Source organism: Balaenoptera physalus, assembly GCF_965194825.1.
Source record: "Balaenoptera physalus genome assembly, chromosome: 1".
Classification (NCBI taxonomy): Eukaryota; Metazoa; Chordata; class Mammalia; order Artiodactyla; family Balaenopteridae; genus Balaenoptera; species Balaenoptera physalus.
The window spans coordinates 141,751,384-141,768,361 of record NC_138882.1 but is presented as its reverse complement, the minus strand read 5'-3'; the positions used below and the strand labels follow the sequence as shown (position 1 = coordinate 141,768,361).

Sequence of the window (16,978 nt, the reverse complement as noted above, 5' to 3'; positions counted from 1 at the left end):
AGCTGGACATCCTAGTTTGGCCAGACCGTGCAATTGGAAAAATCTTTAGTGAGGAGACAGAGTAACGTAACATCTCTTCTTCTTAAAAGTCAAGAAATCTGCCCCATTTTAATTATTTGACAGAGGGCCAATCACCGTCTGCCACAGAATTCCAAGGGACTTGATTCTCATCGTATTCCAGGCGAATGGTACCCCCGAGAGTTGTGTAATGCTGCTCCAGGCAGGTAGCCCACCCATTCTGAGGCCGTAGGAAATCTTGCTTGTGTTTCCATTTTCCAACACAAGAGGGAAGCATACAGCCATGAATGATTTCAAATCAAGCAATTCTTTAGATAGCCCTCTTTTTACCAAAGGATTTTAATACATAGTTCCTGGTAATAGCCAGAATATGGGAAAATATTCTGCTAGCTCCAAATGAATGTTCTTCAGGGATTTAAATGAAAAAAGTTTTAAGGATGCTCCAAAAAGGAAATAAGATAAAAATTCATATAAAAATTTTATATGAACCATATTCATTGTTTGTTTTTTTTTTTAGGTCAGAATGATTGAATATTGGTGATTTCTTATTAAACAGGAGTCTTCTTGACATGTGCATTTTGTATGAAAGTAATTCCTAAGCCTTGAGCATCTTCAAGTTGGAGAGACTTTTTAGATTTAACCACACAAATTAAGAATGGTATTTGTGGAGTGGGGAATGCCTTCCAAAAATTTTCCCTCTCCTCTGAACACTCAGAGCACCCTTGCAAACTCCCAAATTTTACTCTTTTTAAAATGATTTATTGACTTATTAATCTCTCCTTGTAGATCAGGAGTTTGACACCTTGAGTCTGTCATCTTCCCGTGGTGCACAGTGCCTGATGATATGAATGGAAAAAGTCAGTTTACATAGTAACTGCTGGACATATGGATGTAAGCAGAGGGCCAACAGGCTGGCACATGCTAAAGGATGTACACGCTCCTAGGCAGCGGTTTTGTTTGTTTTTAACTTCAAAGTATGCTTCAGGAGTATTTTTTGAACCTGGGATTCCGTACAACTCTAAGCAAACGATTTGGTCCTTGTAATTCTTCTGGCCTTGTACCTTTATAGTTTAATGTAGTTTCTCCTTTTCTTTAAAGGACACTTCCTAACTCTATTAAAACATATATACTCATAGATAGCTATTAAACGCAGCTACATATTTGCAGATTGGTTCAGGGTAGTCATAAAAGCTAACTCTTATGTAGGACGCACAGGGCACTAGAACCAGCCAGTGCTAAGCTCTTTATTAACTCTTTGTACCTTTATACAACAAACCTGTGCAGTAGGTACTATACCTTTCTTTTTTTGACTCTCTTTAAGAGATACATTTTTTTAAAAATTGAGGTATAATCGACATATAACATTGTGTTAGTTTCAGGTGTACAAGCTAATGATTCTAGATTGCAATGCTATGAAATGATCACCACAGTAAGTCTAAGGAGGTGCTATTATCAATCGCCATTTCAAAGATGAGAAAATGGGGACACCGAGAGGTTAAATACTTTGCCCAAGGTCTCCTTGCTGTTGGCTGAGGTTGCTCAAAGTGTGAAGGCAGGAGGTTTCTTTCCTTCCTCCTTTTGCCTGGATGGGACAGCAGGTGGAGCCTGCCTCAGAGCTGGCAAATGGGAGCCATGCACTACAGAGCCCTGCTCAACACACTGAAGCGTGCAGGTGTGGCAAGTAATAGAAACCCAATCTGACACAGTGAGCCTCTAAGAGGACTGTATCATAAGGCCAGAGGGTCTCCTGAAAGCCAAGGGCAGGGTGGGTACTTGGGCCTCACAAGAGCCTGAGGCAAGAGGAGCCCAGGCAGCTAGCCTCTGTCTCTCCTCTCTGTTTATCTCAGCACATCTGCTTCATTTTCCTCTCTCTCTGCTGACTCCATTGTCAGTGTAAGTTGGTGCGGTGTGTGGGTGTGTGTGTGTGTGTGTGTGTGTGTGTGTGTGTGTGTGTGTGTGGGATCTTAGCTATATACTCATTTACTCAAACTCCTATGAATATTTCAAGTTTATAAATCAAATATGTTTATTTACTTTTTACAGCCTTTGTCTAACAAGCAAAACTTTGAAAATATTCCCATTGTTCTCATATAATCTAATAATGATAATAGCAGATACTTGTGTAGGGTACCCTATGCCAGCAACGGTTTTAGAATTTTCTGTATATTACTTCATTCAGTCATGACTGCAACAATAAGTGAGGTAGGGGGACTGTTGTTCTCCCCATTTTTACAGATGGGGGCAATGGAAGCCCAAAGAGGTTAAGTAACTTGTCTGAGGTCACAACAGCCAGTGACTGGCAGAACTGGGTTTCAACTCTTGTCAGTCTGGCCTTAGAATCCATTCCCTGAAATATTGCAGTAGACTCTCTGCATCTGATGATTTAAACATATAAGTATGGTACATTCAAAGTTTTCTTGAATGATCCAATAATGTTTATAACTTTTATAAAATTTTCTTACTTGAAATCATAAGTCAAATAAGTTACTCACCTATATCTTATAAATTGGAATCACAGGGCCGATCTATTAGATAAACCAATATCCCAGAGTCTCTTAATGTACTTAAAGTATAGATTTTCTCCCAAGCTTATTGCAAAAATATTAATACTATGATTTATTATCTCTCTACTGTGAGTTTGATTTACTTCATGTCTACACTTAATTCTAAATCTTTTTATGTTAAGAAGTGCCCAATCCCTGACTTCAAACTATACCACAAAGCTACAGTAATCAAGACAGTATGGTACTGGTACAAAAACAGAAATATAGATCAATGGTACAGGATAGAATGCCCAGAGATAAACCCACGCACATATGGTCACCTAATTAACGACAAGGGAGGCAAGAACATACAGTGGAGAAAGGACAGCCTCTTCAGTAAGTGGTGCTGGGAAAACTGGACAGCTACATGTAAAAGAATGAAATTAGAATGCTACCTAACATCATACACAAAAATAAACTCCAAATGGATTAAAGACCTAAATGTAAGACCAGACACTATAAAACTCTTAGAGGAAAACATAGGAAAAACACTCTGACATAAACTACAGCAAGATCTTTTTTGACCCACCTCCTAGAGAAAGAGAAATAAAACAAAAAATAAACAAATGGGACCTAATGAAACTTAAAACCTTTTGCACAGCAAAGGAAACCATAAACAAGAGAAAAAGACAACCCTCAGAATGGGAGAAAATATTTGCAAATGAAACAACAGACAAAGGATTAATCTCCAAAATATACAAACAGCTCATGGAGCTCAATATCAAAAAAACAAACAATCCAATTAAAAAATGGGCAGAAGACCTAAATAGACATTTCACCAAGGAAGACATACAGATGGCCAAGAGGCACATGAAAAGATGCTCACCATCACTAATTATTAGAGAAATGCAAATCAAAACTACAATGAGATATCACCTCTTGCCAGTCAGAATGGCTATCATCAAAAAATCTAGAAACAATAAATGCTGGAAAGGGTGTGGTGAAAAGGGAATCCTCCTGCACTGTTGGTGGGAATGTAAATAGATACAACCACTATGGAAAACAGTATGGCGGTTCCTTAAAAAACTAAAAATAGAACTACCATATGACCCAGCAATTCCACTACTGGGCATATACCCTGAGAAAACCATAATTCAAAAAGAGTCAGGTACCAAAATGTTCATTGCAGCACTATTTATGATAGCCAGGACATGGAACCAACCTAAATGTCCATTGACAGATGAATGGATAAAGAAGATGTGGCACATATATACAATGGAATATTACTCAGCCATAAAAAGAAACAAAATTGAGTTATTTGTAATGAGGTGGATGGACCTAGAGTCTGTCATACAGAGTGAAGTAAGTCAGAAAGAGAAAAACAAATACCATATGCTAACACATATATGGAATCTAAAAAAAAAAATTGGTACCGATGAACCTAGTTGCAGGGCAGGAATAAAGATATAGACATAGAGAATGGACTTGAGGACCCGGGGTGGGAGAGGGAAGCTGGGGTGAAGTGAGAGTAACATCGACATATATACACTACCGAATGTAAAATAGGTAGCTAGTGGGAAGCAGCAGCATAGCACAGGGAGATCAACTTGGTGCTTTGCAATGACCTAGAGGGGTGGGATAGGGAGGGTGGGAGGGAGGCTCTAGAGGGAGGGGATGTGGGGACATGTGTATGCATATGGCTGATTCACTTTGGCTGATTCACTGTTAGTTACAACAGAAACTAACACAGTATTGTGAAACAGTTATACTCCAGTAAAGATCTATTTAAAAAAAAAAAATTTCTCTTATCCCAAGCAATTAGGAGTTACCTTTCCAATGGAATTGGCGGTGACACTGACCAGAAATCTGGCTATGGAAGCACCCCAGTCCAGAATGCCAGTGCCACCAGGGGAGTCTCAAGTGGCTTGTGTTCAAAGACCACATTCCCCAACTCTCATATCTCACGAGTCTGCAACCCTTACCCACTTGAGAAGATTCATCTAACCTATATTCTGCCTGAATCTACTCTGAATTCTTTTCCAGTTCTTCCTATACATCAGGCCCCCAGCTCTTAGGGATGCCTGAGTGATCCAGAGTTGGATCCTGCATAATATTGTCTCATATTCTCACGTATCATCTGGCTGCCAGTTACAATTCTATAGATATTCTCATGACACGACATCCCTGCCCCACAGCTCCTGAGTTTACCTGTATTCCCAGTTCAAGAACTGACTGAATCTGACTGGCACACTTCTGAGTCCTAATTCTAGATTCCTAGGAGAAAAAATGTGAGTGATCCAGCTTTGGTCAGGTGTCTGCCCTTGGTGATCATGGCCTGGCATCAGGGTCCTGCAGTAGAAACTTGGCCCTAGGTATCCACTCTTGTGGGGTGGTGTAGGGGACCGTTCTCAGAGAAGAGAGAGAGTGAACTGAAGGGGTCAGAGGAAAGAGAGCTTATTCGGGTAGTGTCTTCATGTTGGAGGAAAATAACAGGGCCCAAACTAGCCAAGACTCAAAGTTGAAGTCCTATGTAAGAGGAGCAGCTCTTGACAAGATCACAGAGACCAGGATCCTCACAGCCACCTCAGCTGCAGAGGGAATTCTTTTTTGCAAGCCTTGGTTCATCTTTTTCCAGTCTCTCCTCCAAGCTATTTGATGCACCACTGGCAGCCATTCAACTTCCCAAAAAATAGCAGTTTGTATTCCTCTGGCTTAAAAATTTCCATAGCTTTTGATGCCTGCAGAATAAACTTTATTGTGATTCATGAGACTCTATAATCTTGTCCCAACTACTTTTCAGCCTTACCCCATCACTGCAACCTCTTGAGAGCCATGGCTCTGTCCATGCACCTCCGGGACAGCACCGAGGCCACCAGGCTGTGATGGCTCCTCCAAGATGAACTTCTTTTTTTTTTTTATTTTTTTTAAATTTTTTTAAATTTTTTTTTTTAAAGATTTATTTATTTAATTGATTGATTGGTTGCTATGTTGGGTCTTCGTTTCTGTGCTAGGGCTTTCTCTAGTTGTGGCAAGCGGGGGCCACTCCTCATCGCAGTGCGCGGGCCTCTCAGTATCGCGGCCTCTCTTGTTGCGGAGCACAGGCTCCAGACGTGCAGGCTCAGTAGTTGTGGCTCACGGGCCCGGTTGCTCCGCGGCTTGTGGGGTCTTCCCAGACCAGGGCTCGAACCCGTGTCCCCTGCATTCGCAGGCAGACTCTCAACCACTGCGCCACCAGGGAAGCCCCAAGATGAACTTCTTAAGAACAAAGTTCCGTTCATCTTTTTTTCCTATCCCTATCACCCCTCAGAATGTGAAAAAAATTCGTATCTTTACATCATTTTCTAGTTCACAAAGGCTTTCATTCGGGGAAGTCATCGTCCCCCAAACCTTGTGAGGCAGGTATCATTATCCCATTTTAGAGATGAGGACATTAAGGATGGAAGGGTGAGGGGCTGACATTTACTGATAATCTGCTGTATGCCAGACACAGGTACTAAGTGTTTTCACACCTGTTGCCTGATTCAGTTCTCAGAACAACCTTGACAGCTATCCCCATCTTACAGGCTCAAGTCAGTTAACTTGCTCAAGATTATACCTCCTCATACACTTTAGAGTGCAAGATATGAGCCCTGGTTGTGTCTGGCTCCTGAACCTGTGGTTTTTGTATTATCCTGCAGTGCCTCTCCTGGGGCTGGCATTCACTACATGCCTACTTACTGTTGGTTGGAGAAATGAATGACTTTTCCCAGCTTTTGTTTCCTGTCACTGGGGTCAAACACCCCAAGCACTCAGGCAGGTACCTGCAGCTGTCACAAGCGCAGGGCTTTGGGCTGGGGGTCTAATGACCCCTGCTGCTTTTAGCCCAATTAGTAGCTTTCTTTCTAGTGCTTGTGCTGAGAGAGAGGTTTACCAGTTCTATCCACTATGCCCACACCTGTGGCATTTTCTAAAGAATAATTCTTGGTGTGAAGAGGCGAACCTTTTCAGGCCCTGGGTCCAGCCCTCGCACTGGCCCTGGGGCACAGCAGTTAGTAACCCAGTAAATATTTGTCAGTGGCAAAAAAGAAAGAACGATAGAATGAATAAAGGATTGGCAAGTCTTCAGTTTCTGCTGTGTTCTACTAGGAAGGCATCATTGCTGATCAGAGTGGGAGCTGGAGTCTTTGCGAGGCTGGGAGCGAAGGGGTTCATAACGCTGCCATTGTGAAATTGATTGGACCCAAGACCAGTATGAAAGTTCCTTGTCTGAAGGGAATAATCCTTAAATCCCCTGCATGGTTTAAATGTAATTTGTGTCATTGTGAAGGAGTACTGGCAAGGCAGGAGAATTCATTAGGCCAAATTGGATTCGCTATGCTCGACAGTAACGTTTCCGAAGATGAAGTTCAACCTTTGCTGGAGAGCTCAGACAAATGAGTTTCTTAATAGCTACCCCACTTAGTCTGAGCGTCTTCGGAAGCTTAATGTTTTTAATGCTTCTTCTTTTTTACCACACTTCAGAGTCCATCTAACATTGCTGCTTCTGGTAATATTTTTATGTGGGGCTGAATTCTATAGTGTCCATAAAATTATGACTCAGGCCCATCTTTAGAACAGAAGCTTTTCTAGGGCAAGGATTATATGTTTTTGGTTTAGTTTTGCATGTTGATAAACACCATGCTGACACATGTAGTTGGTGAAAACATTGCTCTTCATTTCGGGGTCAGAACTCTCTCCTTCGGAGCCTTAGATTTGATGTGCGCTTAAATTGCTGGATATTCATTGGCATGTGCAAGGGCCATGAGAGATGGGGTCTTTTCCAGTCCATGCCTTGCCGTAAAGCTGGCTCACATACAGTGAAGTAAAAAAGCGTATGTGCCCACACGGACATTCCCATCCAGGAAGGGGGCGCTGGGTTCACCTAGTGACCTGATTCCCCAGGTTTCACAGGTAGGACTTCTCGATGCTCAAACACTGCTGTCTATTTCCATTTGTGTTCAATAATGTGTTAAATATGAAGATGTTCCACTGGGGAGGTATATTTAAAAACCTTGGAAGTGAGAGGCCATCAAATAATGAACCCCGAAGTGGCATATCAGCTATTTGGAGAGTTAGGAGTGGAAGAGCACCAGCATTACTGTTTGCAATGATTCTTCTAAACTACTTTAGAGTATATATATTTTCACCTTTAAGAATCAGAATACTTACGTTTGGAATACTTTCTGTATCAGTCAGTTTTTAGGTGGTTAGAAACTGGTACTAGGCCTAGGAACAGGCTTAATCCTGGAGAAGTGTAGCTCTTACAACAGTTTCAATGTGAAAAAATATTTTTAGAAACAAATTTTAGTTCATATGAAAACACACTGCTAAGCTGTTCTAGTATCTGATGTGGCCACTGTCTTTAAAAAGAAAAAAGCAAGCATTTGCCATCCTTTGAAATAACACCTGTTGGATCTTACGCTGCAAACAAACCCATTTTGATGCTTGTGGGTTTTTGTGTTGAACATCTGTCGATTTTGAATTTTCATAGTTATGCCTTGATTCTTCATCATTTCTCATTTTACGGAATTGATTTGCATTGACCATAAACTGTAAATAAAATAAGTGAATGTGTGGGAAAAGCCCCCAACAAAACATTACTCTCCTAGTTCTGGCTTTAGAAAGAGCTTCGAGAGAGAGCGGTCGATCACCAGCAGAGAACATGCTGGAATGTGTGGGCAGAGAAGCTTTAGTGGGGATATTGGAGCCCCTTTGCAACGAAGTGTCCCTGAATCTATGCTGGGCTTTCAAGACCTTGTTAAGGACACTACCAATTACATGGTTGGTTGCTCTGTTATTCCCAATGAAAAGATTGTTGAGTTGATATTTCACAAATGCGGATCTATTATTAAATATGTCAAGACACATAGACTGGCATAATTTGCGAGCCTATCTAAAATCAGAGAAAACTGGCCACAGAACTTAAAAAATATGAATTAAAGAAATGCATTTGTAGTTAAGTTGAAAAACATTGGGTGTGTAAACTACTGTTCACAAAGGAAGCTTACTTCATAAGAATTTTAGTTTTAAAATTGAAATAAGAGGGAATAATAAGCTATAAAAAGCAATTGTCTTTTGGCTGACTGGTTTTCAGCTTAATAGACGTGTCCTGTGAATTGTTATAATGTTATGTCTCGAGGTCCTCTTTGCAGGTGGGCCAGCCCCGTTTGCCATTTGAAGGAGACTAGGCTTCCTTGGTAGTGGCCTGCTTTCTGCTCATGAGCCCGTTAGCTCTCCTGGTCCAGTATGAGTAGCCCCTGGAACACAGAGACATTCTTGCCTCACAGAGGGCAGTCTGCTGCTCTCATGGCCTGTCTGCTTTTGGACCTGGCTTGACAAATTAGTAGAAAAATACTCAGATTTTGTTTCTCAAGAGATTACTACTTTTCCCTTGAAAACCTGACTTTTATGTGCACATCAAACTGCCCAGACATGTGGCGTAACTAGTCCTGATTTACTTTTTAAGCCTTGTTAACAAGTTCACCAAAACCTTGACAATGGAGCTTCGTAACTGACAACTTTTGCTTAGCCAGATAAAGAACACAACATGTATGTACCGACATAGATTATTAATAAAATCTCAGGGATCAAATGGGATGAGGTAGAGCGTTTTTAAACATCTTAGGTTCTTCAAATGCAAAGGACTTAAACTGCTTCACTAAAAATGTTTTCTTAAAAGTCAAGTCTACTTAAAACTGAGAATATGAATATACAAAATTTAATCTTATGTCCATATTATTTTTCCAAATAATAACTTGATCAAGCCTCATGCATTCAGAAAAAGTTACTTCCCTCTCCCCCTACCACACACACACTATTCTGCTTATGTTTTCAAGGATTTGGTGTGTCTTCATCCCTACTTTTCTATAAGTTCAAGGGAATGACCAAGCTGTTGGTCATTCAGGGCATATTTGTGAATCTCTATTCTTCTAGAAGTGAATACTTTTTTGTTAAATCTTTGGTGGCCAATGAATAAATCTGTTCTGTTAGATGCTTTTTTTCCTTCTAACTGGGATTGCATGTGGGAAGTAAAAAAAAAAATTACTTGAGTATCAAATACTTAAGTATCAAAATGGCAGTGATGAAAGTAAACCAGAGGTAACTGAGATCCCTCACTTCCATTTTAAGATTGACCTTTAACTTGTGAGATGGCCTGGAACAACTTTAGCTGCAGTTGGCCTTCTCAGTGATGACTGCCCAGAGAGGCTCTGTTTTAAGGGGTGTCAGTAGCAGTGGGAGCCACACCAGGGTGTCTTGTTCATGATCCTGCGTCTTAGGACTGCACTTGCTCCGTCTTTGTCTGGCTCTGAGAGTGGAGTCTGGAGGCCACCTGGTGTTTGTAACTGAAGTCTGCTGCATGCAACACCCTCTGGACCCATCTCCACCCTAACAGGGAAACGAGGCAAAAATAATTGAAGGGTATTTGGCTTGGTTATGTGGGCAGACTGTCCTCATCAAAACAACTTTGAAGATCTGTGGATGTGGGTGGGTGTTTGGTCCTTAACTTTTTCACAAGGGGTGACGACAACAGGAATTAACTCTGCTTCCTCATTGAGAGTGATCTTCCAGGCAAGACCTCTATTTTAGTTACTCGGCCAACACTGTTGCAGCTTCAGTTTGGACAGACTATTTGGGGGACCCTTGACTGCTTTCTGGACACCCTCGCTGAGCCAGCTGGTGGAAGTGAAAGATGAGTGATTCTGATGAATGGATTTCCGGGAAATACAGAAGAATGGAAGAAGGTCCTCTCCCTCTGTTGACTTTTGCTACAGCTCCCTACTACGACCAGAAACCAGGAACTAGTGGATTACGGAAGAAAACCTATTATTTTGAGGCAAAGCCATGCTATCTGGAGAATTTCATCCAGAGTATATTCTTTTCCATAGACCTAAAAGATCGCCAGGGATCCACACTGGTGGTTGGTGGAGATGGGCGGTATTTTAATAAATCAGCAATAGAGACAATAGTGCAGATGGCAGCTGCCAATGGGGTTGGTATACGATAAGTATTGCTATGCTTCTGGCTCTCCACATAACCTCTTAATTTTGCAGAAATATACACAGGTACAAAGATTTGTATATTGTAAATACCTCAATGCTACTAACATCCAATTAAGTTTCATTGTGACTTCAGAGATTGTATATTGTGATATTACCCCTGAAATTACATTAGTCACATGGGATATGGGAATGTAAGCTTAATTTCTTATGTTGTGCTCTGTGCCTGTTGCTTGAAAAAGTACCTGTTGCTTTTAGACATTCAAAGCATACCCCAGCCTTAAGCTGTCTTATCTACATTCTAACTAGTTTTGAGGGACACTCTGTCCTGTGTATGAGGCTCTAATGAGCAGCGGAGAGAAGAAGATTTTGTTTTCTTTCAATGGTTTCCTTGTTGAAGTTCAGTCACTTGTCAAACAGGAAAACAAAAGCCAGGGCACGCTGTTATTTGTGGATCCTGGTAGTTGTGCAGAAATGCTAGGAGGGAATTGGAAAATGTTAGGTGTGAGCTTTCCAAGAGGACCTGTTACAGGGGAACCCACGTATAATGACCTTGGACACAAAGAAGCCCTGTGTGTGGTGAATTCGTGCAGCAGGGTAGAGATAATAACTCCTGTAAGACTATAATATAAGGAGGCTTTGCTAAAGCTCTGCATCGTGAAAAACTGTGTTGCCTGAATCAGAAGGAATCTTGCACCAGGAAGCATTGATCTTGATAATCTAACAATTTGCACAGCCTTACTGATTTACAGGAAGGCAGGCATCAGGCCATTGCTGTTTTTGCTCTGCAAATTCCTCTGTGGGACCGAAAATATATTTTTAGATTTTGGATTACACTTAGCAATAATTTGGAGCGCACAGTCCTTCAGTACTTATAAATTTTAAAAATCTGTTTTATTTCCTTTCTGGAAGCAATTCTGATTCTGAGAACATAAAAATTTAGCATTGTAGCCAAATGTGTTGGGCATTCATTTTCAGTCTATTTTAACAACACACTAAGAAGGTGTAATTGCAAAAGCCAAATTTAAAAAAAGCATACGTTATCAAATTTAGAAGAGTTTGTAGATCCTATTGTTTATGTGAAGTTTCCTTTATACCCAGTTTCAGAATCTGAATGCCTCTCATGTAAAATTTGCTGATAAAGTACTCAAATATGAAATTATGACACATACCCATTTTTAAGATAAAATGTGACATGCTGTAAATTTCACCTTTGAGGAGAGCTGCAAAGGGAACGAATGGTATTAAGATGCTTTTAATCTTTTGGGGGAGAACGAATGGAACATTATTTCTCCGAATATATCTAGATTGTTGAGTGGATCTGGTACACTGTCCCCTTTGCTGTGATATATTTGGCTTCATTTCATTTTTGTGCAAAGCGGAAGGATGTGGAAGAGGTGATAGGAATGTGTAATTGAGGCAGACGCTATAGACTTTCTCAGATTTACTATCTGAAGGTTTGCTAAATAATGCAATTAATGATAATAATTGACTAAATATGGTAACTGCCTATTTGTTAGAGCTGTGACAGCCCCAGCAATATTTTCAAGTCTTTTCAAGGACGTTCCTCACTAAAAATAGTGTCGCATTTAAAACAGTCACACTACCCAGCTGACTTAACGTAAAACGTTTAGTGGACCCATAAAGCACTTTCATCTGATAAAACCTATCAAATCCTATATAGTTTGATTTCTTTTTCTAACATATCCTAGATTCTGACTATTTTAACATCCCTTTGATTGTGGGCAGAACTTTAAGGAGGCAATCTAAAGGAAAGAAAATTTATTGCCACAGATTTCAGTAGAAGTCAGTGTTCCTTCCTCAGCTTTGTCAATACCCACTCCACCCATGAGCCGATTCTAGGAGAGCTTCTCAGCCTAGTGAGCTACATGGAGATCATTTCATTTCTCCCCTTTAGTACACTTTTATCTGGTACATTTACGGATAATGGAATACACTCTGCCTTTGTTTTTATTTGCACAGAGCTGTCTGCATTTACAGGCAATTTTAATGTACAAAATAAAACATTGGCGGGGCCCCGTTTATAGTACGGGTATCTCATTCAGTCCCCCGAGCTTTAAACCTAGAGATAATTTTAGAAATGAGAATAGAACCTGTGTGTATGACTGGCAGAGCAAAGAAAATGGAACTTGTTTTTTTGTTTGTTTTTGTGTGAAACATAAGAAAACAGCAGGCCCTATTTTCAATTAAAAGGAATATTTTAAAGTTTGCTCCCTGTCATGGTTAACTGTCAAATGTGGGGTTGGGGGGAGAGTGAGGTATCCAGCTTGGCAGCAGGATGTGAGTCTTACGGAAGGGAGTAGGGGGCCAGGAGGAAGGGCAGGAAAGGCTGCTTGGTGAAGGGCTCTCAATGCAGGATGGAGGGGTATCTCTAAGTTGGTAGACACTTGGGACCCAGGGAAGGGTTTTTTTTTTTTTAATTTTCTTTTGTGTGGTAGAGTATACCTAACAAAATTTGCTGTTTTAACCATTTTTAAGTGTACAATTCAGTGGTATTCATTACATTCACAATGTTCTGCAGCCATCACCACTATCTAGTTCCAGATCCTTTTCATCATCTCATCCAAAACTCTGTACCCACTAAACAAGAAGTCCCCATTCTCTTCTCCCCCCAGCCCCTGGCAACTTTGGTTTTACTTTCTGTGAATTTGCCTTTTCTGTGTCCTTCATATAAGTGGAACCATACAATACTTGTCCTTTTGTGTCTGGCTTATTTTACTTAGTATAATGTTTTCAAGGTACATCCATATTGTAGCATGTGTCAGAATTTCCTTCCTTCTTAAGGCTGAATAATATTGCATTGTATGTGTATACCACATTTTGTTTATCCATTCATCTTTTAATGGACATTTGCGTTGTTTCCACTTTTGGCTATTGTGAATAATGCTGCTGTGAACATGGGTGTGCAAATATCTGTTTGGGTCCCTGCTTTCTTTTTGTGTCTATACCTAGAAGTGGAATTTCTGGATCATATGGTACAGGGAAGGTTTTTGAATAGGGGAGGGACACAGTTAAAACTATGGTTTAGAAAGATGAACTAGGTGGGCCTGAGTAGGTCAGATAGATTCAGCCAGGGTAGGGCAAGGGAGGTACAGGTGGGAGAGAGGCAGGGGAGGTTGAGTCAGGAACTGTTACAATGCTTCAGACATCCTTCAGGGGAGGAAGATAATAGAGTAATATCTCCCCAATATCAGGTTGAGGCTTAATATTGCTGAGGATAATTCGTGGAAAAGAGTCTGCTCTGGAAGGGAATATTTTGGCCAGCTGTACCTATTCTTGGGCTCAGGAGAAGGAACCTACCATGGACTTCCCTTGCTTCTCTTGACTTTCTCTCTTACTCTTACCTTCTGGTATAGTCCTCTCAGCCTTGGACCATTCCTGACTGCAGATTTCACCATAAGGAATGGTAGAATTAAGGGGTGACTTGGGTGGCATAGCTTAATATTCATTTATCAGTTTCCCCTTCCACATTAAGAACATACAGAATCCAAGTAAAAGTCAGCGTGCTTGATGGGCAAACACTGTTTTCAGATAACTCCATCAGCCACTCTGGCTGATTAAATTGCCATCTGTAAGCTCCTCTCATCGAAATTATGGAACTGCTCAGCCACAGGCTTTTATTTTCATCAGAACCACACCTGGAAACTGCTGGAAGGGTGAGATGTTACCATTACCACTGTATTGAGTCAGGGAGCTACCACTTCCTGAGGGAGGCAGAACGTAAGAAATATATTAGGATAACAGAAATTGTTCAGAGAGAGACACATGAGAGCCAAGATGTGCCTGCAATGAAGCAGCTGCCTCCTGAGAGGTGGTTGGTAGTGGAGAGGGTTAATTATAAGGCAGTCAAGCTGTTAGTGACCTACGGGAAGGTGGCAAAGCTAACAGTCCCAGAAAAACTTCCCCAGGGAATCCAGGTATCTCATTGGCATTTTCAACCTTAGAAATGCATCTTCCACCATCAAGTCATTTCTTCAACCATGTTTATCTTGGGTGGGGCAAGAAGAAGTAACAACTGGAAAACTTAAAAACATCCTCGTCCCTTCCTTCTTTCAGAGGGGAGGATGGAGGAAGGGCACAAACTCCTTGTTTTTTAAATCTTTTCATGTAGCAGTCACATCTGTAGTCAGAGGAATGGACAGAACTTCTTCCTTCTTTTCCAACTTGCGTTGTGTTGAAACAGATATAAATTACTCTCATTTTAGCAAAGGAGCTGTGCTGATACCATCTGTGAGAGATATGGGAAAGTGAGTTAAGAACACAACAGAAGCACCACCTGTAGCTCTTTCATGTAGGTGTTCTGGCTGGTTTACGCACTAACACTCCCAGCATTCCCTGCCTTAGGCCCAGGAGGTAGCTCAGGTACACCCTAGCGAGGGTAGGTGTGTCCTGCTTTGAGGAACCCCCAAATCCAAGCTTGACTGGAAACATAAATTTATGAGATACATTTTGTAACATTTCTTCATGTAAAGTTTGCCCTTTTTACTTTGTCCGATATTTTAGTTTACAGAAGCCTTCTCTTTGGGTTAGAATTCCTTTAACTAGTTAAATTTATATTCTCTTTCCCAATGTGGATTGAAAGTATGATTATAGTGGATAAAAATGTGGGTTTTCTCACAAATTTTTAATGTATCCAAATTATGAACCGAGTCTGGAAAGGCTGTGTTTTGTTTTCTTGCCAAAGCCTTACAGCATCCCTGGATCATACACTACAAAGTCCCAAAAAGCTATCTGAAGGAATGGCTTTGTTCAGCAATGCTGATTCTACTTCAATAATAATATTACTCAACAACAGCAATAAAATACTCTACTTCGATATAATAATACTATTAACCCAAGCTGTTAGATGTTCATTAAAGGACATCTTTTCTTGTCCAGTAGACTATTTCTTTGTCCATCTGGCTGTTCTGGCATTTCTGTGCAGTAGCTCTGGATTTATTAAAGTTAAAGTGTGTGTTCTGGATTTCTTCTCCTAGATTGGTCGCTTGGTTATTGGACAGAATGGAATCCTCTCCACCCCTGCTGTATCCTGCATCATTAGAAAGATCAAAGCCATTGGTGGGATCATTCTGACAGCCAGCCACAACCCAGGAGGACCCAATGGAGATTTTGGAATCAAATTCAATATTTCCAATGGAGGTGAGTTTGCTGTCATTTTGCGTATAACCAATTTTATGTTCTGTAGGACAAACTGATAACCAAGGCCTTGGGAGGTCAGGGTTCTGGTTCTGATCCTCAGCAAGGGAGCTTTTTGTTTCCTTTTGGTGAAAGTGAGATGCTTCTCATTTTGCTGTACCTGAGTATGAGGAGCCGTGCGTGAATGATCATTGACATAATATTTCCTTTTAGAAAATTCTGATACTTTGCTGCTTGAATGATGGCATGGCAGATGTGTTAGTAAAGAGGAGTTGATGAGCTTTGTGTTCTTTGTATTTCCATGTCAACTGTACAAAATGACCCACTGTTTGCTGTTTGATTTCCAGGTCCTGCCCCGGAAGCAATAACTGATAAAATTTTCCATATCAGCAAGACAATCGAAGAATATGCAATTTGTCCTGACCTGCATGTAGACCTTGGGGTTCTGGGAAAGCAGCAGTTTGACCTGGAAAACAAGTTCAAACCCTTCACAGGCATGTTTACTCTTCTCCTCTCTTGCCCACTCCTAGTTCCAACTTGAGGGATTTGCCTTTCAAGGTTTTAATAACATGGGTCTTTATCTTTGGAAAGATTGTGGTCACCAAGCGTTGCATGCATTAATTAGTAGGTCTGGAATTCTAGAGACCTGGGCTCTCTGGGCCCTGCTGGGGATCAGCTGTGTGACCTTGGCTGAGTTGTTTCCAAATCTCTCGGCTTCAGTTTCCATACCTATAAAACGGACGGCCTTGAGGAGAAGACCTGTAAGATCATGTTCACAGCTCTCTTTTATTGATCTTTTATTATGTGCCAAGCTCTTCACATGCATTATCTCATTTTTTTCTTACAGTAGCCCTGTGAGGGCAGCACTGTCAGTATTCACTTTTTCCAGATGAGGAAACAAAGGCTGAGAGAGCTTAAGTAACAGGCTCCAGGTCACATAGTCAGTGAGTGGTAAGCCAGGATTCAGACACAGGTGTGAATGATTCCAAAGCCTGGGCTTTGATTTCCTTTTCAGTAAAATCAACTTAGACCATTTTGGGGGCTAAATTGAAACTCCCTGCGTAGCAGCTGTGGTAAACATTTTGTTGTTGAATGCCAAGTTTTGACAATAATTGATGGAATAAATGTTTATAAAATTATTCATATTAATAAATGAGGATGAGATGGGTTAGCAATGTGACTTGCATTTCAACTTTGCTCTAACATGTATTCTTTCCTCTGGGCTGCAAGTTTATGGGAGGCATTTTTTTGTTTGAACCTACCCATAAGGAGCTGACAGTTGCATCCCAACAAAGAGGAAGGGGT

The 16,978-nt window shown here is 40.9% G+C and overlaps 1 protein-coding gene and 1 pseudogene across 3 annotated transcripts in view; both read left to right on the top strand.

Moving 5' to 3' along the window:
- The window catches only part of LOC309656812 (keratin, type II cytoskeletal 8 pseudogene), a 411,180-nt pseudogene that overhangs the window by 138,226 nt on the left and 255,976 nt on the right, over positions 1–16,978 (top strand). The window lies entirely within an intron of this gene.
- The window catches only part of PGM1 (phosphoglucomutase 1), a 55,796-nt gene that overhangs the window by 13,587 nt on the left and 25,231 nt on the right, over positions 1–16,978 (top strand). The window contains exons 1-3 of one of the 2 annotated variants that reach the window (XM_082453727.1): positions 10,022–10,509; positions 15,514–15,676; positions 16,021–16,167. In XM_082453727.1, the coding sequence (XP_082309853.1) occupies positions 10,210–10,509; positions 15,514–15,676; positions 16,021–16,167 (610 nt within the window). In that variant the 5' untranslated portion in view covers positions 10,022–10,209. Of the gene's footprint in view, positions 1–10,021; positions 10,510–15,513; positions 15,677–16,020; positions 16,168–16,978 lie in introns of those variants that run through there. The other variant, XM_082453728.1, reaches the window with a different exon arrangement.